The sequence below is a fragment of the Protopterus annectens genome, chromosome 8.part0 (genome assembly GCF_019279795.1).
Source record: "Protopterus annectens isolate FY-2018-M chromosome 8.part0, PAN1.0, whole genome shotgun sequence".
Taxonomy (NCBI): Eukaryota; Metazoa; Chordata; order Ceratodontiformes; family Protopteridae; genus Protopterus; species Protopterus annectens.
In genome coordinates this window covers 80,385,425-80,411,454 of record NC_056741.1, presented here as the reverse complement: position 1 = coordinate 80,411,454, position 26,030 = coordinate 80,385,425, and the positions used below count along the sequence as shown (strand labels likewise).

The following is a 26,030-nucleotide window of genomic DNA, read 5'->3' as shown; positions in this document are numbered from 1 at the left end:
ATTCAGAGGAGAAGCGAACAGATCTATGTCTGGAGTTCCCCAAGCCATGGTCAACTGAAGAAATACCTGAGGGTCCAACTTCCATTCGTGAGGATCCACAATCTGTCTGCTCAGAACATCTGCTAACGAATTTTGTGCTCCTGGCAGAAACTGTGCTCGAAGAGTGATGTGCAGATTTAAAGCAGTTTCCCATAACAGCATTGCTTGTCTGCAAAGAGGGTAAGAATGAGTTCCCCCCTGCTTGTTGATGTACCACATGACAGTTGTGTTGTCTGTTTGAATCAACACCAGTCCTGGTTGAAGTAGGCCCTTGAATGCTTCCAAAGCAAATTGAACTGCCAGCATCTCTTTCATGTTGATATGCAAGTGAAGTAGCTCTGGGGGCCAAAGGTCTTGAATCCATTTTCCTGTGAAATGAGCTCCCCAGGCTGACTCCGAGGTGTCTGTCGTTAATATCTGACTTGCCTCTGGTTGGGTCACAGAGAGTCCCTTGTTTAGGTGACATTCCTGAGCCCACCACACAAATTCTTTCTGAATGCAAGGCAGAATCCGAATGACAGTGTCCAAATCATGGCTGTGTTGAGTCCAGACGCTTTTGAGATACCATTGCAGCTTCCTCATATGCAGTCTGGCATTGGGAAGTACTAGAATGCAAGATGCCATGAACCCCAAGGCTTGAAGGACTGTCCTTGCAGTCAGCCTGGACAGTACTGATAACTGTTGGAAGTATAGGTGAAGATTTCTTTGTTTGTCCGGGGTAAGAAATGCCATCTGAGCAGCTGTGTTCAGTCTTACACCCAGAAAACACATCTCTTGTGAGGGTACTAGACTGGACTTTATTTCGTTCACAGAATACCCTAGGCATCTTAAAACTGTCATTACATACTGCAGATGTTGAAGAAGTTCGTGCTTGCCTTGAGCCAGAATCAAACAGTCGTCCAGATAAGGATAAATTTGAATTCCTTTTAGTCTGAGAAAAGCTATGACTGGAGCCAGGACTTTTGTGAATACCCTGGGCGCAGTAGACAAGCCAAAGGGCAATGCAGAGAACTGATAATGCAAATTCCCATTCCGAAATCTCAGGAATTTCCTGCAACTGGGCCCGATAGGAATGTGAAGATAGGCTTCTTTGAGATCCAGAGTCACCATCCAGTGATCTTTGCCCAACATAGGTAACCGCTGTTGCAGTGTTAACATCTTGAATTTTGGAATTTCCAGAAAGGTGTTTAGAATGGACAAATCCAGAATTGGTCTCCAAGTATTTCCTTTCTTTGGCACTAAGAAAAGACAGGAATAAAACCCTGTGCCCCTTTCTGCAGAAGGTACTTCCTGTATTGCTCCCAACTGAAGCAGAGAAGAAATTTGTGCCTGTGCTTCCAGTCTTTGCTGATGAGGCACATCCGGCATACCTTTGAAAGGAGGAATGTGTGAAAATAAAATTTGTAGCCTCGATTTATTATGTCCAATACCCATTTGTCTTGGGTAACCAAATGCCAATTCCTTTGAAAAGTCCCAGTTTTCCTCCTAGAGGAGCTGCCAGCAAGGCAGAGTCCGGCAGCTGAAGACACAGGTCATTGGGTCTGTTTCGAAAGGACTGACCCCTGCCCTCCCCAGCAGAAAGGGTAGAAGAACTCAAAGTCCTAGAAGTAACAGGGCCCTGAGAGGAAGCCCTACCTCTACCTCGCCTCGACCTGCCCCTAGATTGATAATCGAAGAGGGAACGACCATCCCTTAGCAGGCCAATTTCTACTGAACTTAGGGGCTGAACCTGTAAAAGTCCTTAACCGTCTGCATAGACTTAGCTTTTTCCTCCATTTTTTTCAAAACTGACTCTACTGGAGGGCCAAAAAGAACATCAGATTGCAGGGGAGCATCCATAATTCGAGCCTTAACATGCTCTGACAAGGTCTGATCTTTAAGCCAGGCATGCCTGCGAACAACTGAACTAGCAGCAGCCACCCTGGAAGAAGCCTGTAAAGCATCAAAACCACACTGCAAAGAATGCTTACCAACTTGGTCTGAAGCATGCACTAAATCCTGAAGCTCCTTACATTCAATACCTTCAGCTAAAGCATCTACTTTACATTTCAATTGGCCCAGCAAATAATTTTGATACCTGAGCATATGAAACTGACAATTTAAAGCTCTCATAGCCAAAGTAGAAGAGGTATACAGTTTTTTACCCCACCTATCCAGGGCCCTAGCATCTTTGTCCAGAGGAACTGGATTCTTAACCACAGAAGCCCTAACACCTTTGGGGCCTTGAGTAATAGTTTCTGGATCAGCCCTAGGACTCTTATATAAGTACTTGTGAGCTTCCAGAACCCTGTAGTATCTATCTGGTTTAACCGGGGCAGGAGGCAGAGAATCTGGGTTAAGGGCAGCCTCAGAAAATACATCCTGGACAACATCCAGTACAGGAGGAATAGCCAAGGGCCTATGCTGAGGCAAAAACAAGAATTCTCTAAGCCTTTTACGAGAATCAGAATAATCCTGGCCTTCCCATTTGAAATGTTCCCTCATGAAATGCAAAGTCTCAGAGAAAGAAAAAACTTCTGGAGGGGACGCAGAGGGGAGTAGTGTCCTCAGCCTCCGAATCAGAATAGGGAGGGAAATCCTGAAGTTCTTCCACAGAAGAATCTGACTCATTGGAAGACTGAACCAAACCCTCCAACTCTGTCTGTACCCTGGGCCTCTTCTCAGGGGGGGGCATAGAACCCCTAATTAAAGTTATCAAATCTTCAGCCATCTTTAACATGTGCTTCCTAGGAGCTGGACCCTGGGGACTAGCACCAGCAGGGGCCGACTTAGACTTAGAATGGCTTTTGCTTTGAGAAGGAGGAGGCCTAACTACCCTATGAGGGGAGGGAACCACCGACATCTGAGAAGCACCCTCAGCCTGGCCTAACACAGGAGAAGCCACTTCCTGTAGTAACAAAGGCTCCCCTTGAGACTCAGGTAAACTTTCAGAAGGAGCCGCTGAAGTAATCGGTGGTTCTACAGAACCGGCGTCCGGGGTGGACGACTCATCCTGTTTGGACCGCAAAGCCTTCTCTTTGCATTTCTTAGAAGAACCAGGCGTCGGAGAATCCGACGGCATGTTGTAATTACAACGTTTACCAAACACAAGCTTAGCACAGTCCAACCGACGTTTAATAGTACGCTTGTTAAAAGTAGCACAAAAGCGACACCCAACCACATCGTGCTCAGGCCCTAAACAAGGAATACAGAGTGAATGGTAATCCCTATGAGGAATCTGTTTCCCACAAGAAATACAGTTATTAACTTTTTCTGACATCCGTCAATACTGAGGCAAGAAAAAGACAAAAGTGTCCCCAACGGGGTACTTAGCCCAACTTGGTCTCCGGTCTGAAACTCAAAAACCGACAATTCCAGAACGCCGAATGGCACTTGCAAAAGGCTGCTTCTGCTTAGGACCACGCGGCAAGAAAGACTGAGTATATCGCGTCGGTCATGCGCATTTGTACTGGCACGTACTGACGTCAGTCTCGGGCGCCGATGACCGACGCCGGTTCTAGCCCTTTGGTATTCGGGCCGATTGTGGACAGCGGAATACCCATATGTAAGGACTGCAGCAATGGGAGACGAAGAACATCAAGGGTATGCACTCCTCAATAAACTCATGCCTTGTTTAAAGCACACTTATTAAATTACATGTTATTAACAATGGTTGAAGACAACCTGTAGACTTGCTCACTTTCACACTTACCAAAGTATACGTCACTGCTTTGTAGAAATTTCAGCATCCATTTTTCAGCCATGACCTACACTAGATCAGCTTAATTGCTTAAGTAGTTAATTTCCTGCTTTGAGGATGTAAAGCTCTATACATTTAATCTGGAAACTGTCAAGTTGCAGGAATTCAAATTACTTGACACAGATAAATCAAGCATGTACAAATGACATTTTCTGCCCATAGGCAGTATCCAGTTATGAAACAAAGAATAAAATAGCCATGAAACAAAGATTAAAATATGAAGTTTAAAATCACAAACTAATCTCTCTCATACAATTCGGAAACAGAAACAGAATCTTCAAACACATTTCTGACTACTAAAAATGACAGCATCATATAACAGGTAAATAGAGACACATGAGGCAATGGTTTCAGTTAGAGAGAAATTTGCAGCACTTTATTTTATAAAACTCTTAAAAAATAAATTCCAGTGCTGATAAAAAATATAGATATGTGACAGTGCACAAGCAGTTATTTCAACTTCACATGATCTATGCAGACAGTAATCAGTCACAACGCACTCTAAACTTGCCACTGCCTTCACAAGCTCAGACTATGGCAAAAAAAAGGACTTTGCTTCAGCACTTATGTAATTTTAATACTATATTTCTGTCAATGTAACTCAAGTCATTAACTGCCATGGAAAACTCACGGAGGAGCACAGCAAACTCAATCTCCATAATCCTAGGATTAATCAACACTTCCGTCCTCAAAGGAACAGCTCAACACCTGTCTGAGAATTTGTAAACCTGTAGAATGTTCACGTAAAATGACAGTGTCTCTCTCATGACCAGGTGTAGAGCTTGGCATAGGTTAACTGACAGCGATGCGTCTCTCATGACCAGGTGTACAGCTCGGCATAGGTTAACTGACAGCGAAGCTTAAAGATATTTTCTAGTAAAGATCGATCTCCAACTTTCATCCTCCTCTTTTCGTTCTCATCCCATTGGTTCATTTGATTCCATACATGCGTTGCATAAGAGTCACTGAAAATAGAAAGATTATCTGATGTATTGTAAAACAACTTCCAGTTATAGTACGGAATAGGGTACAAACGTGAACTTTTAAAAATAATAAACTTCTGAGAGGTACACATTAAGTCCTTATCAGGATCCCATTCAGTAAAATTGCACAATCTTTGGAGAACACGGGTTAGGAGAAGGGGGCCCTGGTGTCCCCAGGCACTCCCTTCATAATTAGTAACAAAGTCTTTCATGCAGGCATCCAAGAAAGGGTGATGGTCTTTAGAACCTAAAACAGCTCCGTTAATTGCAGTTGTAGATTCAAAGCCCAGAAAGTTTGCTTCTGGTATGGGCTTAAATGATATGACATCAGTGTCCATGTATATACCTCCATTCTGCCAAAGCAATGCATATCTGAAAGCATCCGACTGAACATGAGGCCAGTACGTCTCCTGTTCAGGGTTGACCTAAAATAAAAGACAACAAAAAATTACACTACTACTTCTGCAAACATTTATGTGGTAAGGGCAACTAATTTGATAACTCAACTAATGTTTCATACTAAAGTAAAACTGAAACATTAAAAATGGTCTAGAAAACAACTGAGGAACAGAAAGGTTTTCACTATATATGTCAGATAAATGAAGCACAAAAAGTACAGTTGTGTACACTTACCATAAATGTAGATGTTAGAGTGTCTTCACTGTTGCAGTCATCACTGTAGGGTTCTTCCTGCCGGCAGGCAGCCCTCGGTCGGCCAGAATCCCAAAGTCTGGGTCCAGCGTTGGCTGTGTACTCACCCTCCCTGACGTCAGTGCTCCAGGGGTACAAAGCTCCCAGCTGATGCCATGTTCTCCAGTTTTTTCTTACCCAGATGTCAGGTGCCCAAAAGTAAAGGCTAAAAGTAAAACAAAAATGTAACATACAACAAACCCCATACCCGGTAGCAAATACACCTCAGAAGAAGGGTGAAGCAGGGAACCACACCAATAAAAGTATAAGAGGGGACAGGAGGGTGGGTAACCCAGACTGCAACAGTGAAGACACTCGAACATCTACAGTTATGGTAAGTGTACACAACTGTACTATATTCATCATGCTTCACTGTTGCAGTCATCACTGGAGGGTTGAATCCCAAAGCTGAGATTAAGGGTGGTGGTTATTGAGTAGAAGGGGTGGCTAGAAGGCCTTGCAAGACTGCAGAAGCAAAGCCTGCCCTAGACTTAGAATAAAGAGGGAGATTATAGTGCTTAAAGAAAGTATGCACTGAACTCCAAGTTGCAGCTTCCAAAATATCTTTGGTAGGGACTCCCCTGAGAAAGGCAGCTGGAGTAGCAGCAGCTCTGGTAGAGTGTGTCCTAATTTTTCCTGGGATTTGCTTTCCATGATGAGTAACAAAATCTGATTCCATGAGCAATCCATTTAGAAATGGACTGTTTTGAAATAGCTTTGCTTTGGGAATTTGCTGCATACCAGAACAAAATATTGGATCCGCAAACCAACTATAACCAAGTCAAAAGGCAGTCACGAAATGAAACTTTTCATAGATTCATAGATTATTACTAAGCTAACTGCCCTTGCGAGCCATTTTAAGCTTAGCCAATTATCCCTTGTGAGACTCAAACCCTGCACCTTGTGTTTGTAAGGCAAACACTTTAACCATTAGGCCACCCTCCCAACCCTTTTTCACCACCAGGAAGTCAGCCAAAGCACTTTTATTGCAAAAACCAAGTGAACAAGGCAAAAGCCAACCATATAAATGTGTAAACGCCTTAATCCTCTAATAGTAGACAATGTGCGTTTTCGTCAAATTCTCGACTTCATCAGACAGTCAGTACATTCAATTAACACTATATATATAACATTTGCCATCAGTTAATTAATTAAAATTGTTTCAAAATTTAAAGAAATTTGCTGCATAAGAAACAAACAGCTGTTCTGTTTTCCTGATATCCTTGGTTCTGTTCAGGTAAAAGCGAAGCTGCCTGTGCACGTCCAAAGAATGCAAGATCCTCTCCCCCTTATTTTGTGGATTAGGGAAAAAAGTTGACAGGTGAATAGTTTGGTTTAAAGCCACTTTAGAAACCACTTTATGCATGAAAGTAGGGTTAGTCCTCAAAGAAACCCCGTCTTGATGAAAAATAATGTAAGGTTCCACAGCCGTGAGCGCTTGTAACTCCAAGACTCTCCTGGCTGAAGTTAAAGCCAGTAGGATAACAGTCTTCCAAGATAAATACTTTATATCAGATGTGGCAGCAGGCTCAAAAGGAGGCAGAGTAAGTTTTTCCAGGACATAATTGAGGTCCCAGGCAGGAATGAGTGGAGTCCTAGGGGGCCTTAAATTCTTTGCTCCTCTGAGATATTGTTTCAGAAGTGGATGTGAAAAAATTGGAGGATCTGTATTATAATGTGCAGAGATACTGGAGGCATGTATTTTTATGGAGGAAAAAGATAAACCCTTATGCAACATATATCCGTTAGGTAATGTAAAATCAATGAAATATTTGGAATGTGAGGATCCGATTCCTGAGCATGCATCCAGGTGCAAAATCTCTTCCATTTACCTTCATAAGATTTCTTAGTGCTAGGCCTTCTGGCTTCTAAGATAACATCCATGACCTGTTTGGAAAGGGTAGGATTAATTATAGACCCTGAATACGCCAGGCTGCGAGTTTTGATATGAGAGTGCAGGACCTGGCCCTGATGTTGAGACAAAAGATTTGGTATCTGAGGTAAGAATCCAAGGAGGTTCCTGGGATAGATTTATCAGTTGAGTACGAAAATTGTTGAGGCCAATTTGGGGCTAGTAAGATCAGCTTTGGTTTGTCCCATTTTATTTTTAATAACACCCTTGGGTAGAAGAGGTAGTGGTGGAAAGGCATACCCAGAGAGGTTCCTCCAACTGAATGAGAGAGCATCCACTTTCCATGCTAGCTTGTGATATGTCCTTGTGCAAAAAGTCTGTAACTGGTAGTTGTGGGGAAGATGCAAATAGATCTATGTCCGGGCAGGCTTCTGTAATCATCCTGAATATTTGGTTGTCTAGCATCCACTCGTGTGGGTCTGACAGGTTCCTGCTCAGGCTGTCTGCCAGAGTGTTTTGTTTCCCTGGCAGGAATTGAGCTTGTAGGTCCACTTTGCAAGCTAGTGCTGTGTTCCAGAGAGTCATTGCTAGTCTGCAAAGGGGGTAGGAGTGTGAACCCCCTTGCTTATGTACCACATAACTGTGGTGTTGTCTGTCTGTATCAGTAGCTGCCCTGGCTGTAAAAAATCCCTGAAAGCCAAGAGGGCATTCTGCACAGCTAACATCTCTTTTAAATTGGTATGTAGAGGCTTCTGATCCTCTGTCCAAAAACCTTGCAGGCCTTTCCCCTGCAAGTGGGCTCACCATGCATATCCGAGGCGTCCATGGTTATCACTTGGTAGGCTGGAGGTAGACTGAAGGCTTTCCCTTTGTTTTGAAGACATGCAGTGGCCCACCAATGGAATTCCTTTTGCAGGCAAGGCAAGACAGCAATCACTGTTTCCACACTGTGACAATGCTGGGACCATATGCTTTTTAGGTACCATTGTATCTTCCTCATATGCAGTCTTGCATATGGTACGAGTAGGATGCAGGATGCCATGTAACCCAAAGCCTGCAGGAATTTCCTTGCAGTTAGTGGAGACATTAATGCCAGGCTTTTGAAAGTTGAAGCCAGCTGTAGTTGTTTTTCTGGCATCAGGAATGCCATCTGGGTTGTTGTGTTTAAGAGAGCACCCAGGAAAGTTATCTGTTGAGTGGGTGCCAAATTTGATTTTTTACGTTCACAGTGAATCCCAGGTACATAAGTAGATTCTGAACAAATTCCAGGTGCTGGAGTAAAATGTCCTTGCTGTCTGCTTGAATAAGGCAGTCATCCAGATAAGGGTAAATTTGAATCCCCTTGAGTCTGCAGTAAGCTACTACTGGTGCCAGGCACTTGGTAAAGACCCTGGGCGCAGTAGGCAAGCCAAAGGGCAGCGCAGAGAATTGGTAATGTTTCGAGCCTGCCTTGAACCCGAGACATCTTCTGCACTCCTGTCTGATAGGAATGTGTAGGTATGTGTAGGTAAGCCTCCTTTAAGTCCAATATCACCATCCATGCATTTTTGCTCAACATTGGCAGGAGCTGCTGCAGACTAAGCATCTTGAACTTTGGTATCTCCAGGAAAGTATTTAAGACTGACAAATCCAGGATGTGTCTCCAAGTATTTTGCTTTCTGGGAACTAGAAAGAGTCTTGAATAAAAGCCTTATTCCGTCTCTGAATTTGGAACCAGTTCTATGGCCCTCACAGCCATGAGGGACCTCACCTGATTTAATGCCTCTCTCCACTGAGTTTTTGGTAGGTCTGGCCATCCGTTTGGTTTTGGTAAGGTGTGAAAGTGGAATTTGTAACCTCTTAAAACTACATCTAGAACCCACTTGTCTTGGGTTATGCAAGTCCAATTTCGGTGAAAAAGAGAAAGTTTTCCTCCCAGAGGAGCTTCCAGGAAAGAGATTCCTGGAGCCATGCAGGGGGAGTCATTGAGCCTGTTTCCTACAAGGTTGAGACCTATCTTCTCCACCCTTGGGGGTGGAAGCACTCCACTGTCTAGGTCTATAAGAGGTCTCTGCTTGTGCCCTCCCTCTGGGGCACCTATATCTACCCCTCTGAGGCCTATCAGAGCTGGGAAAGGACCAATTTTTAGCTGGCTAATTTCTGCAAAATCTAGGAGGCTATACTTGTAAGAAATCCTTAACCGTTTGCATGGATTTTGCCTTATCCTCCATTTTCTTTATAACCTCTTCAGCCTTAGACCCAAACAAAACATTATGTTGAACAGGAGCATCCAGTAATTTTGCTTTTACTTGATCAGGCAGATTTTGTTCCTTTAACCAAGCATGCCTTCTAATGACCGTGCCAGTGGCAGCCGCCCTGCAAGAGGCCTCCAAAGCATCAAAACCACAGTGTAAGGTATGTTTCCCCACCTGCTCAGTAGCATGCATCAAATCTTGTAATTCCTTATTGTCTGCACATGCAGAAATGGTACACAGTTTGTTTCATAACAAACAAAAGGTATTGCTGATATTTCAACATATGAAATTGACAATTTAAAGCCATAATAGATAAAGTAGCAGAAGTGTACACTTTTTTGCCCCACCTCTCCAAAGCTCTAGAATCCTTATCTGATGGAATAGGGTCCTTAGCAGTGGCGGCCATAACACCCTTAGGTCCCTGAGAAATGGTTTCTGGATCAGCAGTAGGATTTTTAAATAGAAACTGGTGGGAGTCAGGGATTCTGTAATATCTATCAGGCTTAGCAGGGGCCAGAGGAAAGGAGTCAGGAGTTAAATTAGACTCAGAAAAGACATCATCCACAATATCCAAAATAGGAGGAATAGCCAGGAGTCTGTGTTGGGGAAGAAGAAGGAAATCCCTAAGCCTTCTCTTAGATTCAGAGTACTCCTGACCTTCCCAGTGAAAATGTTCCCTCATGCCATGTAAAGTTTCCCCAAAAGAATAATCCTCATGAGAAGCTGAAGGAATGGATTCCTCAACATCAGAATTCTCATAAGGAGGGAAAGTATAATCCTGTTCAGAGGAAGACACTGAAGAGATAGATACCTGATCAGAGGATTCATAATCCAAATTCTTGTCTTGGCCTTTTGTCTGGAGGGGGATGGGAACCTCTAATCATGGTTAGCAAGTCCTCTGCCATTTTAAGCATTTGTTTTTGAGATTTAGGTCCCAGATCAGAGGAGGCCTGGGCTTGAGTCTTTGTTTTAGAAGGAGTCTTTGTCTTTACCTGAAGCTGCGTAGGCCTGAAAACCCCCTTGGAAGCCGGTACCTGCACAGCGGCTCTGGACCCATCCGAGGGAGCATTATCTGAAGGTCCTGCACCTGGAGTATCCGAAGGCCTAGTTGGCTCCTCGTGTGAGTCAATTTCGGCAAGCGGTTCTGTAATGGCAGATGACAGGGGCTGTGAAAGCACCTCACTGATGGCCGAACCGGCAGCTGGCTCTGATTGTAAACTGTCGTCTGATTTGGACCTCGGAGGCCTCTCCTTATCCTTGCGCCTTTTATGAACTCCGGTAGTCGGAAGCGTGTCCGATGACATGTTATAATTAAATCGCCTCCCAAAGTAATGAAAGGCAAAATCGTATCTCTGTTTAATAGTACGTTGATTAAATCTAGCACAAAACCTACAACTAACTACATCGTGGTCAGGGCCTAGACAAGGAATACAGTAAGAGTGAAAATCCTTATGAGGTATTTGCTTCCCACATGAAATACAATTGTTAACTTTTTCTGACATCTGTCTGGAGCAAGAAAAAAAGTTTCCCCAACGGGGTACTTAGCTTTGAAAAGAAGAATGTCTTCGGTATGAAGCACCAAAAATAACAGGAGTCAGCCGACCGGCACTTGCGAACTGCTTCCACCACACGGCACTTGCGAACTGCTTCCACCGCACGGCAAGAAAGACTGGAGAACATGGCGTCGGCTGGGAGCTTTGTACCCCTGGCGCACTGATGTCAGGGAGGATGAGTACACAGACAACGCCGGACCCAGACTTTGGGATTCTGGCCGACCGAGGGCTGCCTGCCGGCAGGAAGAACCCTACAGTGATGACTGCAACAGTGAAACACGATGAACATCCTCAGTAATGTAGCAACTTCTGCACAAGTCTTTCAGGGGTCAGTCTTTGCAGCACCCCATTAGTACACCTTCAAATCCTTCACCCACTGTAAAAAGATGAATGGCAAGTCATATGGACATCATAACTAACAAAGAACTTGCAGCAACGTTCGGACAGCTTTAACACATCTCTAGCAAACACATTTTAACAGAGTAAACCCAAGTAGGCACAAGGGATGTGTTTTTTACATGACTGAATACAAGTTCATATGTGTATACTAGGCTAATGACCACCAGGCTCTTTATAAGCCAAGCTGTGCAAGACTTGCCCCATGCCCAGAGTTTTGTCCCTTCATGTACCTCGGATGCCTATACAGTGGGGTATATGTCAGTAAAGCGGTAGCTACAGGATATGTGGGGGAGGAGTGTGCTAGCTGGGAAGTAATTTACTTACTTTCATCCTCTGTTCATTAGAGACAAGGGAGCCACATTTGCTCAGAATCGCACAGTAAGCAAATTAAAACAGGAAACTAAATACAGGGCTGCAAGATGAATTCCTTGTGTCAAACTGCCAAACACTAATGCAGCAGATTAACAGCAAGTATGCTGGTTGATAATATACAGTGTCAAAATACATCATTTTTATATAAAACTTTTGGTTAATAAGAGATTTACTTCTGTTTGAGACAAGAACCCTGTTCAACTGGAAATGAGCTGGGTGCTTGTAGAAATGTTTCTCACATGCAACGAGCTTCACAAAGTACAGTATTGTACTTACCATAAATGTAGATGTTAGAATGTATTCACTGCTGCAGTCATCACATTTGGGTTATTTGCTTGTAGTAGCCCTCAGTTGGCCTGATTTATCAAAGTCTTGGGTCCTGCGTCAGATGGTATCTAATCTTCCATGACGTCAGGTAGTCAGAGGTATAAAGCATGCAGCCGATCAGTTTTTCTTGCCCCAAATGTCAGGTATCCCCATAATGGGAAGGAATTACATACAAAGTTACACCTCCAACAAAAAAGCAAATACACCAAAAAGCTTTAAGCAAAGCAAACAAGAATAGACGTATAGTCAATAGAAGTCAGGGGTCTGAAGGGAGGGTAACCAGGACTGCAACAGTGAATACACTCGAACATATAAATTTATGGTAAGTGTACACAACTGTACTATGTTCTTCGTGTTTCACTGTTGCAGTCATCACATTTGGGTAGATTCCCAAAGGTAAGGATGGGAGGAGGTAATTAGATAGCATTAGGACCAGCTAGAAGGCCCTGCAAGACTGCAGTGGCAAAGCCAGCTCTGGATTTAGAAAAATGTGGCAAGTAGCAATGCTTGGTGAAGGTATGTACAGAACTCCAGGTAGCAGCTTCTAGGATGTCCCTGGTACGGACACCTCTGAGAAAGGCTGTAGAGGTAGATGCAGCCCTGGTTGAATGTGGTCTTATCCCTGTGGGGTAGGTTTTCCATGGTGCTTATAGCAGAAATGAATGCAGTGGCCTATCCACTTAGAAATGGTTTGCTTTGAAATGGTGTTACCCTCTGCCCCTGCAGCAAATGCAACCAGCAGTTGTTCAGATTTCCTTTGAGGTTTAGACCTGTCCAAATAAAATCTAAGCTGTCTATGCACATCTAAAGAGTGCAGTATTCATTCCCTTTGTTCTGTGGATTCAAAAAAGAAGGTTGGCAAATGAATGGACTGATTAAGGGCCACGCTGGATACCACCTTGGCCATGAAGGAGGGATTGGTCCTGAGGGACACCCTGTCCGCATGAAAGATGATGAAAGGCTCCACTGCAATGAGAGCCTGTAATTCAGACACCCTTCTTGCTGAAGTGATGGCTAGAAGGAAGGCCATTTTCCAAGAAAGGAATTTCAACTCTGCATTTGCAGCTGGCTCAAAGGGAGGTCAAGTGAGCTTTTCCAGTACAAAGTTAAGGTCCCAGGCTGGAGTAGGGGCTCTCCTGGGTGGCCTTATGTTTTTGGCCCCTCTGAGGAACTGCTTCGGCAGAGGATAAGAGAAGAGGGGTAGTTCTGTATTGTAATGAGCTGAAATGGCTGAGGCATGAATTTTGATGGAGGAAAAGGAAAGGCCCTTGTAAAGCATCTCAGTTATGTATTGAAGAATCTGAGGTAACTTGGGCGCTGCTGTGCCCATCCCTTGAGTTTGGTTCCAGGAACAGAATCATTTCCATTTTTCAGCATAGGATTTTCTAGTACTAGGCCTCCTTGCCTCCAAAATGACATCCATCACTTGCTTACTGAGGGATGGTAACAGAGAGATCAGGTTTAGCCAGGCTGCCAGATTCAGGGTTTGAAGCTGTGGCTGCAGAATCTGGCCCAGCTATCTGGGGCAGCAGGGCAGGAGTCTGAAACAGGTGCCATGGTGCCAGCAGTGACACTGCGCAAGAGGAGGTACACCAGTGTTGGCGTGGCCAGTCTGGTGCAATCAGTATTGTCCTTGGTTTGTCCTGTTTGATCTTTAGTAGTACCTTGGAGAGGAGAGGCAGAGGGGGAAAGGCATAAACTGATAGGTTTTTCCAGGTGAAGGACAGGGCATCCACTTTCCAAGCTGGTTTGTGGGAAGTCTGGGGGGAGGCAAACAGGTCTATCTCTGGGCTCCCCCATTTGTTTCTCAACATGCTGAATATATTTGGTTCCAGTTTCCACTCGTGAGGGACCATGAGATTTCTGCTTAGGTTGTCTGCCACTGTATTTAGCTTTCCTGGCAGGAATGGAGCCTGTAGGTGCACCTGGTAGCTCAAGGCTCTATTCCACAGAGCCATGGCTAGTCTGCAGAGAGGATATGAGTGGGTCCCTCCATGCTTGTTTATGTACCACATAACAGTGGTGTTGTCAGTCTTTACCAATAATTGTCCTGGAAGAATGTGGTCCTTGAATGCTGTCAGAGCATTCTGTACACCTAACATTTCTTTTTGATTGATATGCAGGTGCATTTGACTTGGGTTCCATTTGCCCTGAATGCACTTCCTTGCCAAGTGAGCCCTCCCATGCATAGTCTGATGTGTCTGTTAGGGCTTGGGTGGCAGGGGGTAGAGTGAATGGCAGTCCCTTGTTTTGGTGGCAGGCCTCTGCCCACCAAAGGAACTATCTGTAGATAAGGTATGATAGGAATAATTGATTCTAGATCCGAGCATGTTGACACCATAGGCGTTTTAGATACCATTGTAGTTTCTTCATATGCAGTCTTGCATATGGAATTAGTAGAATGCAGAAGGCCATGAACCCCAGGGTTTGCAGCATTTTTCTTGCAGATAGCCAAGTCTTTGTGGCCAGTAGTTTGAAGTAGGCTGTCAAATGAACTTGTTTCTCTGGTGTAAGGCAGGCCATCTTGGAAGTTGTATTCAAGCTTGCTCCCAGGAATACAATTTATTGGCAGGGTACAAGATGTGATTTACCCCAGAGAAGTTAACAACTTCCTTACACATGCCAGATGATGTAATAGCATGTCCTGCCTTTCTGCCTGAATCAGATAATCATCCAGGTGTGGGTACATTTGAATATTTATCAGAATCATCCAGGTGTGGGTACAGCTGAATATTTATCAGCCTGCAAAATGCAATGACTAGAGCTAGGCACTTTGTGAATACCCTGGGTGCAGTACATAAGCCAAAGGGCAGTGCAGAGAACTGACAGGGCATGTAGCCTGCTTTGAAGCAAAGGTATCTTCTGCAAGATTCCCTTATTGGGATGTGCAGGTAGGCTTCCTTTAAATCCAGTGTTGCCAAAGTACAGTTTTGTACCTACCATAAATGTAGATGTCCGAACTGGATAGCATCTGCAGTCATAACAAGTGGGTTGTCCTGTCGTCAGGCAGCCCTGCAGTCGGCCGGATTCCAAAGTCCGGGTCCGGCTGATGTCGCACTCCACCCGACGTCATCTCTGTTGGTCTTCGGGTATAAAAGCATCAACCGACGCCATTTTCCTCAGTGTTTCTTGCCCCAGATGCCAGTAGCCCTCTTGCAGGCTAAAATTTGGATAGATGCCAATGTTTCCAAATAGATAGAGGTAAACACAACAATAAGCATATATGTACATATATACAAACAAATACACCATAAAAGACTCCCCAACAGCTAGCTATTAGGAGGGTAAACACCCTAGGAGTACCACAGAGGGAAGGAGGGAGGGTAATCCTGACTGCAGATGCTATCCAGTTCGGACATCTACATTTATGGTAGGTACAAAACTGTACTATGTCCTTCATGGATGCATCTGCAGTCATAACAAGTGGGTAGAATACCATAGCCAACTAGGGAGGAGGATAAAAGTAGATTATGGTGTGTTTAGGATCCCTTGCAGTACAGCAGTGGCAAACCCTGCTCGGGATCTGGAATATAGAGGCAAATTATAATGCTTGGCAAATGTATGCACGGAGGTCCAAGTAGCCGCCTCAATAATGTCTTTGGTTGCCACTCCTCGTAAGAAGGCTGTGGTAGTGGCTGTTGCCCTTGTAGAATGAGGTCTTATGTTCTGTGGAATTGGTTTTCCATGGAAGGAGTAACAGTATCGTATGCAGTTTCCTATCCATTTGGAGATTGTCTGTTTGGAAATAGCTTTTCCTTCCCTTCCTGTTGCATAGGCTACAAAAAGTTGGTCAGTCTTTCTGCTGTTTTTTGTTCTGTCCAAGTAGTATGCAGTATTCTTTCCCCTCTGTTTTGTGGGTTGGGAAAGAAGGTAGGTAGGTGGATTGCCTGGTTCAAAGACACTCTGGATACCACCTTGGGCATAAATGTAGGATTAGTCCTCATGGACACTCTATCTGGGTGGAAGATTAGGAAGGGTTGCACTGCCATTAAGGCCTGTAGTTCTGAAACCCTCCTTGCTGAAGTTATTGCCAGTAGGAAAGCAGTTTTCCATGACAGGTGTTGTAGGTCTGCTGTTGCTGCTGGTTCAAAGGGTGATAGTGTCAACTTTTCTAGCACAAAGTTTAAATCCCAAGCTGGTAATGGTGGTTTCCTTGGAGGTTTTACATTCTTGATTCCTCTGAGGAACTGCCTGAGCAAAGGGTGCGAAAAACAGGTGGATCAAAGCTGTATTCTGCTGAAATAGCTGATGCATGTATCTTGATGGAGGAGTAGGACAGGCCTGAATGGGGAAGTTCGACCAGATACTCCAGAATGTTAGGCATATCTATGTTTGACACATCTTTTCCTCTTTCCGTACTCCAAATGACAAACCTTTTCCATTTTCCAGCATAGTTCCTTCTTGTTGAAGGTCTGCGTGCTTCAAGAATAATGTCTTTAACTCTTTGGGAAAGTTCTGGATTAGCTGCTGTTATGTGATGTTCCATGCAGTCAGTTGCAGCGTTTTTAGGTTTGGATGTATGATGCTGTAGTTGTTCTGAGTTAACATCAAAGGTATCAGAGGTATTGGCCACATTTTGTTCCGAGACATGCTCTTCAGTAGTGGGTACCAGTGCTGTCCTGGCCAGTTTGAAGCTATCAGGATTATCCTTGGACGTTCTTCCTTGATTTTTAGTAGTACCTTGTGTATCAAAGGAAGAGGTGGGAATGCATATGCTGTTAGGCCTTTCCAGTTGAAGGAGAGTGAGTCCACTTTCCATGCTAGTGGGTGGAATGTCCTTGTGCAGAATTTTTTGAGCTGGTGATTGAGAGGTGATGCGAATAGGTCTATCTGTGGCATTCCCCATTTCTTTGAGATGGTCTTGAAGATGTCCGGGTGCAGCTTCCATTCGTGGGCATCCGAAGTGGTTCTGCTTAATATGTCTGCTAGAGTATTGTCTTTCCCGGTACAAATATTGCCTGTAACTGAATGTTGTAGCTGAGTGCCAGGGTCCACAGCTCCAAGGTCATTCTGCATAGGGGGTATGAATGAGTGCCTCCCTGTTTGTTGATGTACCACATGACTGTGGTGTTGTCTGTCCTTATCATCAACTGGCCCTCTTTGAGAAATGGTTTGAACTTTTGGATTGCCAGTTTTACTGCCAGCATTTCTTTTAGATTGATGTGCAGGCGAAGTTGATCCTGTGTCCACAATCCTTGCACGCATTTGTCCAGCATGTGGGCGCCCCATCCTAGGTCTGAAGCGTCTGTTGTGATGGTCTGGCTTGGTTGACATCTGCGAAAGGGTAGGCCTGGGTTTGACTGGCATGCCTGAGCCCACCATAGGAACTCCTGTTTTAAGCATGGAATTAGTGGGATTTCTGTTTCTAGACTGTGTCTGTGTTGGGACCATAAATTCTTTAGGTACCACTGTAGTTTCCTCATATGTAGTCTGGCAAATGGGACCAAGATTATGCATGATGCCATGAAGCCCAAGGCCTGCAGAACTTTTCTTGCTGTTAACTTGTTCAGTTTTGTTAGTGCCAAGAAGTAAAGAGGAAGTTCTTTTGTTTTTCTGTAGTCAGGAATGCCATTTGTTGTACTGTGTCCAATTCCGCCCAAGAACGTCCTTGTTTGGGATGGTATCAGCCTTGACTTTTGTAAATTGACTGTGTATCCCAGTCCTTGTAGCAAGTAAATGACCCTTTGTAAATCTGTTGTCAGCTTGCTTTTGTTGTCCCCTTGTAGCAGGCAGTCGTCCAGGTATGGGTAAATTTGAATTCCTGTAGTCTGCAATGGGCGATTACTGATGCCAGGCATTTTGTGAATACTCTGGGCGCAGTAGATAAGCCAAAGGGCAATGCTGAGAATTGATAGTGCTCTGATCCTGCAAGAAATCTGAGGTATCTTCTGCAGATTGGTCGAATGGGGACGTGCAGGTATGCCTCCTTGAGATCTAGAGTTACCAGCCAAGACTCCTTGCCCAGCATGGGAAGAAGTTGCTGTAGGGTCAGCATTTTGAATTCTGGGACAATGATGTATGTATTTAAGGTGGACAGGTCGAGAATTGGTCTCCAACTTTTTCCTTTCTTGGAACTAGGAATAGTCTGGAGTAGAACCCTTTCCTTGTTCTGCTGTTGGCACTCTTTCCACAGCTCTCATGTTTGCTAACTCCATTATCTGGCGTAGAGCCTCTGTTTTTGATTTGGAGGTAGATTTGGCATTCCTCTTTTGACTGGTAAAGTGTGGAAGTGAAACCGGTAACCTTGATCTATGGTTTGTAAAATCCACTTGTCTTTTGTTATGTAGTGCCAGTTCTTTGAAAATAAGGTTAACTTTCCGCCTAGAGGAGCTGCTATTTGTTCCCTGGTAGGCGGATTTAGGATTAAGTCACTGTGGTTGTGCTGATGTAGTGGCAGTGGCTGTGTCTGTGCCTCTGTTGTTACCTTGCCACTGTCGTCCTCTGTAGGCACCTCCTCTGGATTGGTTTCTGCCTCTGGAGCGTCTATTCCTGCCCCTTTGAAATTTTGTGGAGTCAGGAAAGGACCAATTTTGGCAGGCCAGTTCCTGCTAAACCTTGGGGTTGAACCTGCAAGAAATCTTTAACAGTTTGAACAGATTTTGCCTTTTCTTCCATTTTCTTCATAACCTGCTGGGCAGGTGTACCAAACAAACTTGTCTTGTCCATAGGAGCATCAAGCAACTTAGCTTTAACATGATCCGGTAAAGCTTGTTCCTTAGCCATGCATGCCTTCTTATCACTGTGCCTGTCATGGCTGATCTAAATGAAGCCTCCAGTGCATCATAGCCACATTTTAAGGAATGGTTGCTAACCTGTTGTATGTTATTTACCATCTCTAATACATATTTCTTATCAAGAGATTCATCAGTGGTTAGTTTTTAGTTAACTGATCAAGCATAAACTCTTGGTATTGTATCATGTGAAACTGACAGTTTAAAGCTCTAGCTGAGAGAGTAGCTGAAGTGTAGACCTTTTACCCCATCTGTCTAATGACCTTGCTTCCCTTTCAGAAGGAATAGGGTTTTAGCTGTGGTCGGCTACTGCCTTGGGACCCTGGGATATAGTTTCTGGGTCTGCAAGTGGGGCCTTGTAAAGGTGGTGATGAGTATCTGGCACCCTGTAAAATCTGTCTGGTTTGGCAGGGGCTGGGGGTAAAGAATCTGGAGCGGAGCAAACATCATTGAAAGCATCATCCACCACAGAGAGAACAGGAGGTATAGCTAAGGGCCTGTGCTGTGGGAGGTGCAGAAAGGTCCTAAGTCTTTTCTGGAGTCTGGAAAATCCTGTTGCTGCCATTGGAACTGTTCTCGCATGGCATGCAAGGTTTCCCCAAAGGAGAATTCTTCTGGTGGGGAAGCAGCTGGAATGGATTCTTCAGCATCAGAATCTTCAAAATTAGAGAAGGAGCCTCAGGCTGGTCAGTTATGTCTGATTCATCAGCAGAATCATCAGAAGACACTGGCTCAGGGCGCTCTGCCCTAGGTCTCTTCTCTGGGGGCTGAGAGGCCCTGTCTGGGTGAGATTGAGATCCTCTAATTAAAGAAATTAAATCTTCTGCCAAAGAAAGCATTTGAGAACTAGAAGAGGGCCTGGATGTGGGGGTTTAACAGGCACTGTTTTAGAAGTCTTGGCTGCTTTAGCCCTGGCGAAGGCCTTAATGGACATGGCAGCTGGAGGCCTAGCAGCACCACGTGCTGGGGTAGAGACATCCAAGGGAATGGTGTCTGATAAGTCAACCACCGTAGTGGGTAAAATTTCTGAGGTCGATTCAAGAGTTGTAGCAAGGGCCTCAGTTGTAAGAATAGGTTCAGCTGTACTTTGATCAGTTTTCGGTTTCAGCCAAACCGAGACACTCGCGGTTTGCTTTACCGTGGTTTCGGCCGAAACCGCGGACCGCGAGTGTCGGTCTTTATCTTTGCGTTTTTTGGGGGTAGTCGGAGGATCCGACGGCATAATGTACTCAAAATCAGAACCGAAAAACTGTTCTGCAAACTCCGACCGACGCCTAAGCGTTAATCCGGTTGAAAGAGGCACAGGCGAACAGGCTGCTACGTCGTGGGCTGGGCCTAAACAAGGCAGACAGTAAGAGTGGAAATCTTTATGAGGTATTTGTTTCCCACAGGTTAAACAATTGTTAACTTTTTCTGACATCGGCTGAGGCAAGAAAGAGTCCCCAACGGGTACTTAGCTTTAGAAGTCTTGAGTAGTATTCGGTAGAAGTAATCTCTGGATCCGACCGACCGGCACTTGCGAACAGCTTCTGCTTGAGCACGCCGGCAAGAAAGACTGAGGAAAATGGTGTCGGCTGATGCTTTTATACCCGAAGACCAACAGAGATGACGTCGGGTGGAGTGCGACATCAGCCGAAGCCGGACCCGGACTTTGGAATCCGGCCGACTGCAGGGCTGCCTGACGACAGGACAACCCACTTGTTATGACTGCAGATGCATCCATGAAGGACATCCAGGCATCTTTGCCTAGCATAGGAAGCAGCTGATGAAGAGTTAGCATCTTGAATTTTGGGATTACCAAAAATGTGTTTAGGATAGACAGGTTGACTCCAGGAATTGTCTTTTCTAGGTACCAGAAAAAGTCGAGTAGAAACCTTGCCCCCATTCTTCTTCTGGGGCAGGTTGAATAGCCCTGATGTTCAAAAGAGAGAGAACTTGCTTTTAAGCCTCTGCCCACTGATTTGGGGGTAGATCTGGGCAACCGTTGGGTGTTGATAAGGAGTGGAAGTGGAATCTGTATCCCTGGAAAAGTATTTAAAACCAATTTGTCCTGGGTAATGAATTTCCAATTTTTTGCCTGCAGGGCAATCTTTCCCCATAAAGGAACAGTCAGTTGTGCAGGGCTTGGAAGGTTTAAAGTTAAGTCATTGAAACAATTTACCATTGGGGGGGGGGGGTCTTACTACTTCCTGTTTTGGAAGTGGCAGCCCCCCACTGCTTAGTCCTGTGAATACCCTGGGACTGAAGCCTGGGTGTTCTACTGGTTCTGGGTTTGGACTGAGAAGGCCTGGAAGAGGCAGGAAATTCTTAGAGGGCCACTGCCTACTAAATCTGGGAGGCTGTACTTGCACGAAATCTTTAACAGGTTGCATAGATTTAGCTTTTTCCTCCATCTTAAGTACTGCTACTGCTTTGTTGCCAAACAGACTGTCTTGGTTTAAGGGAGCATCCAGCAATTTAGCTTTAACATGATCTGGCAAAGATTGCTCCTTAAGCCAAGCACGCCTTCTAAGTACAGATCCAGTGACAGCAGCCCTGCAAGATGCCTCTACCACATTGCAAAGTATGTTTTCCAACTTGTTCAGCAGAATGCATTAAATCATGTAAAATCTATTTTCAGCACAGTCGGGAATCATCATCATTTTCTGTTTAAGCAATCCAATAATATGCTGCTGATACTTTAACATATGAAACTGGCAGTTTAAGGCCCTAATGGCCAAGGTTGCAAAAGTGTATACCTTCTTATTCCATCTGTTCAGCGCCCTGGAATCTCTATCAGAGGGGGTAGGATTTTTGGCAGCAGTAGCCTTAATGCCCTTGGGTCCCTGTGAAATAGTCTCAGGATCATTTTTAAAACTTGTGAGATTCAGGAACCCTGTAATATCTATCAGGTTTTCTGGGGAGCAGGAAGTAGAGAGTCAGGGGCCAGACTAGATTCCGAGAAGGCATCAACAATGTCCAGTACAGGAGGGATGGCCAAAGGCCTGTGTTGGGGCAGGAGTAAGAAATCCCTAAGCCTCTTTTTGGAGTTAGAGCTTTCCCAGCAAAAATGCTCCCCAAGAGTATGCAAGGTTTCACCAAAAGAGAAATCCTCTGGAGGGGAAACAGAGGGAATGGAGTCCTCTGAATCAGAATACTTATAGGTAGATAAGGGTAAATCCTGTTCAGAGGAAACAAATAGTGTCCTGATCAGAAGGATCAGAAGGAAAATCAGTCCTAGTTCTCTTAGCGAGGGAAGGGTGGCTTCCCCTGATTACAGTAATAAGGTCTTCAGCCAGTCTTATTTATTTTTTAGGCATAGGGGCCTGAAAATGCAGTCTGGGCAGCAGTTTTCTAGGCATGGATCGAGTTTTAGACCTTGAGGAAGAGGATGGCGTCGGTTTAATGTGCGAGTCAGTAGGCCTGAATGCACCGTCGGAAGTCAGTGCCTGCACAGCGGCTCCAGACCCATCCAAGGTAGAGACATCCGCAGGTTCCACAGTCGAAGAAGCATCTCGCAGCATACCAGACTCTGAATGGGTCTCAGTAGAGGCCTGCGAATCAGAAGTAGCAGATATCAGGGGCTGCGAAAGCACTTCACTGAGTACCGGTGAACTGGCGACTAGCTTAGGAGAAGTGTAGTCAGCAGCTTTGGACCTATGCAGTCTGTCTCTGTCTTTATCTGTGTTTTTTTGGAATGTCGGTAGTCGGGTAGCTTACGGAAGCCATTTCTGGATAACTGAATCGAGTAACAAAATATTTAGAAGAGTAAATAAACAGACTACGAATAGTTTGAGGTTTGAATAAGCCAACAGCGAGATTCGTTGTGGTCTCGGCCTAGGCAAGGAATGCAGTACAAATGAAAATCTTTGAGGTATTTGCTTTCCACAAGAAATACAATTGTTAACTTTTACTGACATCGGTTTACAGCAAGAAAAAGGTTCCCCCAATGGGGTACTTAGCTTAGTTGAAGACTTTGGTTCTAGAACTCAAAAACAAAATTTTCAGGAGTCGGCCGACTGACACTTGCGAACTGCTTCTGCTTCGGGCACCGCACGGCAAGAAAGACTGATATAATGGCATCAGCTGCATGCTTTATACCCCTGAATACCTGACATCATGGAAGATGTGACAGCATCTGACACAGGACCCAAGACTTTGATAATCAGGCCAACTGAGGGCTACTGCAAGCAGATAACCCAAATGCAGCATAGCCATAAAATCCAAGAAATTTTATTGTAATCCACTCAAGTGCTTTCAGCCGTCTACACTTAACACTGGGACTTCATCCGAACAAACAGTATAGATACAACTTCCTTATAAACCCTACTCGATTAATATTGTCAACTCATCAACTTTTAAAGATATATGCTGCTATAAAAACTTTAAAATAAGATTGTCATGTTACTTTTATATAACAAAAACTCCTGCATCTCATGACAATGGAATTATATATACATGCACTTATTGAAAAACAGAATTGTATGTTAATTTGAATACTGAATACATTCTAAAATACACAGTTTACATATGTACCATTAATAAAAGCTCATACTTGTATGTGACTGCTAAAAATATAGATGTGAGCATATAAGCTCAGTTTCAAACAGAAACTGATTTTAAAACCATATCAGGGAATCAAAAAAAAGGTAAGAGAAACACACCATATCCTTACTTCTTGAATGAATGCTCAATTTCCCCCTAATGCCTGTTCTAACTAACTTGAGAAATCACAATTCTAATGCTCTCTAGTTTCACAGTTTTGTACCACCATAAATGTAGATGTTAGAGTGTCTTCACTGCTGCAGTCATTACACTTGGGTTATCCTGCTGTCAGGCGGGCCTGCAGTCGGCCAGAGTTCCAAAGTCTTGTTCCGGCGTTAGTTGCTGTCGCTTCCTCCCTGACGTCAGTGCACCAGGGGTACATAAGATGCAGCCAACTCCATTTTCTTCAGGTTTTCTTGCCCCAGATGTCAGGTGCCCCCAAAAATGGTAGGCAATACATATTGCTAATAAGACATACAATAACGTAAAAACAAAAACTTCAGTAACCAGCAAATACACCACATAGGTAGTATAGGGTTGAGAAGAATAGATAAGTCCCAGGTAAGAAAGAGGGGATGGCAGGTGGGTAACCTGGACTGCAGCAGTGAAGACACTCTAACATCTACATTTATGGTAGGTATAAAACTGTACTATGTTCATCGTGTTTCACTGCTGCAGTCATTACACTTGGGTTGAATCCCAAAGCTGAGTTTGGGTGGCTGGCTCTATAGAGGATTTGGTGTGGCTATGAGGCCCTGCAGCACTGCAGTAGCAAAGCCAGCTCTGGATCTAGAATAAAGAGGCAAGTGGTAATGCTTGGTAAAGGTATGCACGGAACTCCAAGTTGCAGCTTCCAATATATCTTTGGTAGGTAACTCCTCTAAGGTAGCCAGTAGATGTGGCAGTTGCCCGGGTGGAAAGTGGCCTAATATTACTAGGTACAGGCTTTCCATGCTGTGTGTAGCAGAGCCAGATACAGTGTCCTATCCACTTTGAAATGGTCTGCTTTGAAATAGCCTTTCTCTGTGATCCTGCAGCATATGATGCAAACAATTGTTCGGTTTTTCTGAAAGCTTTTGTTTTGTCCAAGTAGAAATGTAATTGTCTGTGAATGTCCAAGGAATGAAGAAGTCTCTCCCCTTTATTCTGGAGATTTGGATAAAAAGTTGGCAAGTGAATAGTTTGGTTTAGAGCCACACTGGATACCACCTTTGACATAAATGAAGGGTTTGTTCTTAAAGAAACTCTGTCTTGGTGAAAAATGATGAAAGGCTCCACTGCCTTTAGTGCCTGTAACTCTGAGACTCTTCATGCTGAGGTTACTGCCAGAAACAGAGCTGTTTTCCATGATACATATTTTAATTCTGCTGAATTGGCTGGTTCAAAAGGAAGTAAAGTGAGTTTTTCCAAGACCAAATTGAGGTCCCAAGTTGGTGTTGGTGCTCTCTGGGGCGGTCTTATGTTTTTAGCCCCTCTGAGGTACTGCTTTAGCAATGGATGAGAGAAAAGAGGATGATCTGTGTTGTAATGAGCCGAGATGGCAGAGGCATGGATCTTAATGGATGTAAAGGATAGTCCTTTGTCCAGCATCTCAGTTAAGTATTGTAGTGTCTGAGGAATGTTTGGGACAAGAGGGTCAAGGCTTTGAGCCTAGTTCCAGGCACAGAATCTCTTCCACTTTTCTGAATAAGATTCCCTGGTGCTAGGTCTCCTGGCCTCCAAAATGACATCCATAACAGCTTTAGAGAAAGGTGTGGTCTTGTTTGACTAATGAATCTGCCATGCAGCCAGGTTTAAGGTTTTGAGCTGACTGTGCAGGATCTGATTGTTTTGTTGAGTCAGAAGGTGTGGAATTTGAGGTAAAATCCATGGTGGTCCTTTAGCTAAGTTCTTTAAGATTGGGTACCAGTGCTGGTGTGGCCAGTCTGCAGCAATCAGGATCATCTGTGGTTTTTCTTGTCTAGCTTTTAGGAGTACCTTTGAAAGTAGAGGCAGTGGTGGGAAGGCATAAACGTTTAGGTTTTTCCAGCTGAACGAAAGAGCATCCATTTTCCATGCTTGTGTGTGATAAGTCCTTGTGCAGAATCTTTGGCGTTGGCAATTCAGTGGGGAGGCAAAAAGATCTATGTCTGGGCATCCCCATTTTTGTGTCATGCTGAAGACTTGTGGATTTAGTTTCCACTCGTGAGAATCCATGATGGTTCTGCTCAAGTCTGCCAGAGTATTTTTCTTTCCTGACAGGAATTGTGCTTGCAGAACTTGACAAGTTAGAGCTGTGTTCCACAAGGTCATGGCTTGTCTGCATAGGGGGTAAGAATGAGTGCCCCCTTGCTTGCTTATGTACCACATTACTGTGGTGTTGCCCGTCTTCAATAATAATTGCCCTGGATGCAGAAGGTCCTTGAAAGCTGTTAGGGCATTTTGTACAGCCAACATCTCTTTTTGATTGATGTGAAGATGCATTTGGTCTGTGGTCCACTTGCCCTGAATACATTTACCTGCCATGTGTGCTCCCAGGCATAACTTGAAGCATCTGTTGTTAAAGTCTGCCTGGCTGTGGGTAGCGTGAAAGGCTGACCCTTGTTGA

General features: G+C 44.4%; 1 protein-coding gene across 3 annotated transcripts in view; it reads right to left on the bottom strand.

Annotated features, from left to right (window-relative positions):
- Window positions 1-4,126: 4,126 nt before the first annotated feature.
- LOC122808660 (alpha-1,4-N-acetylglucosaminyltransferase-like) overlaps window positions 4,127-26,030 on the bottom strand; it is a 424,824-nt gene continuing 402,920 nt past the window's right edge. For all 3 annotated transcript variants that reach the window (XM_044079635.1, XM_044079633.1, XM_044079634.1), the window contains one exon: window positions 4,127-5,186. In XM_044079635.1, coding sequence (XP_043935570.1) covers window positions 4,593-5,186 — 594 coding nt within the window. In that variant the 3' untranslated portion in view covers window positions 4,127-4,592. The remainder of the gene's footprint in view (window positions 5,187-26,030) is intronic.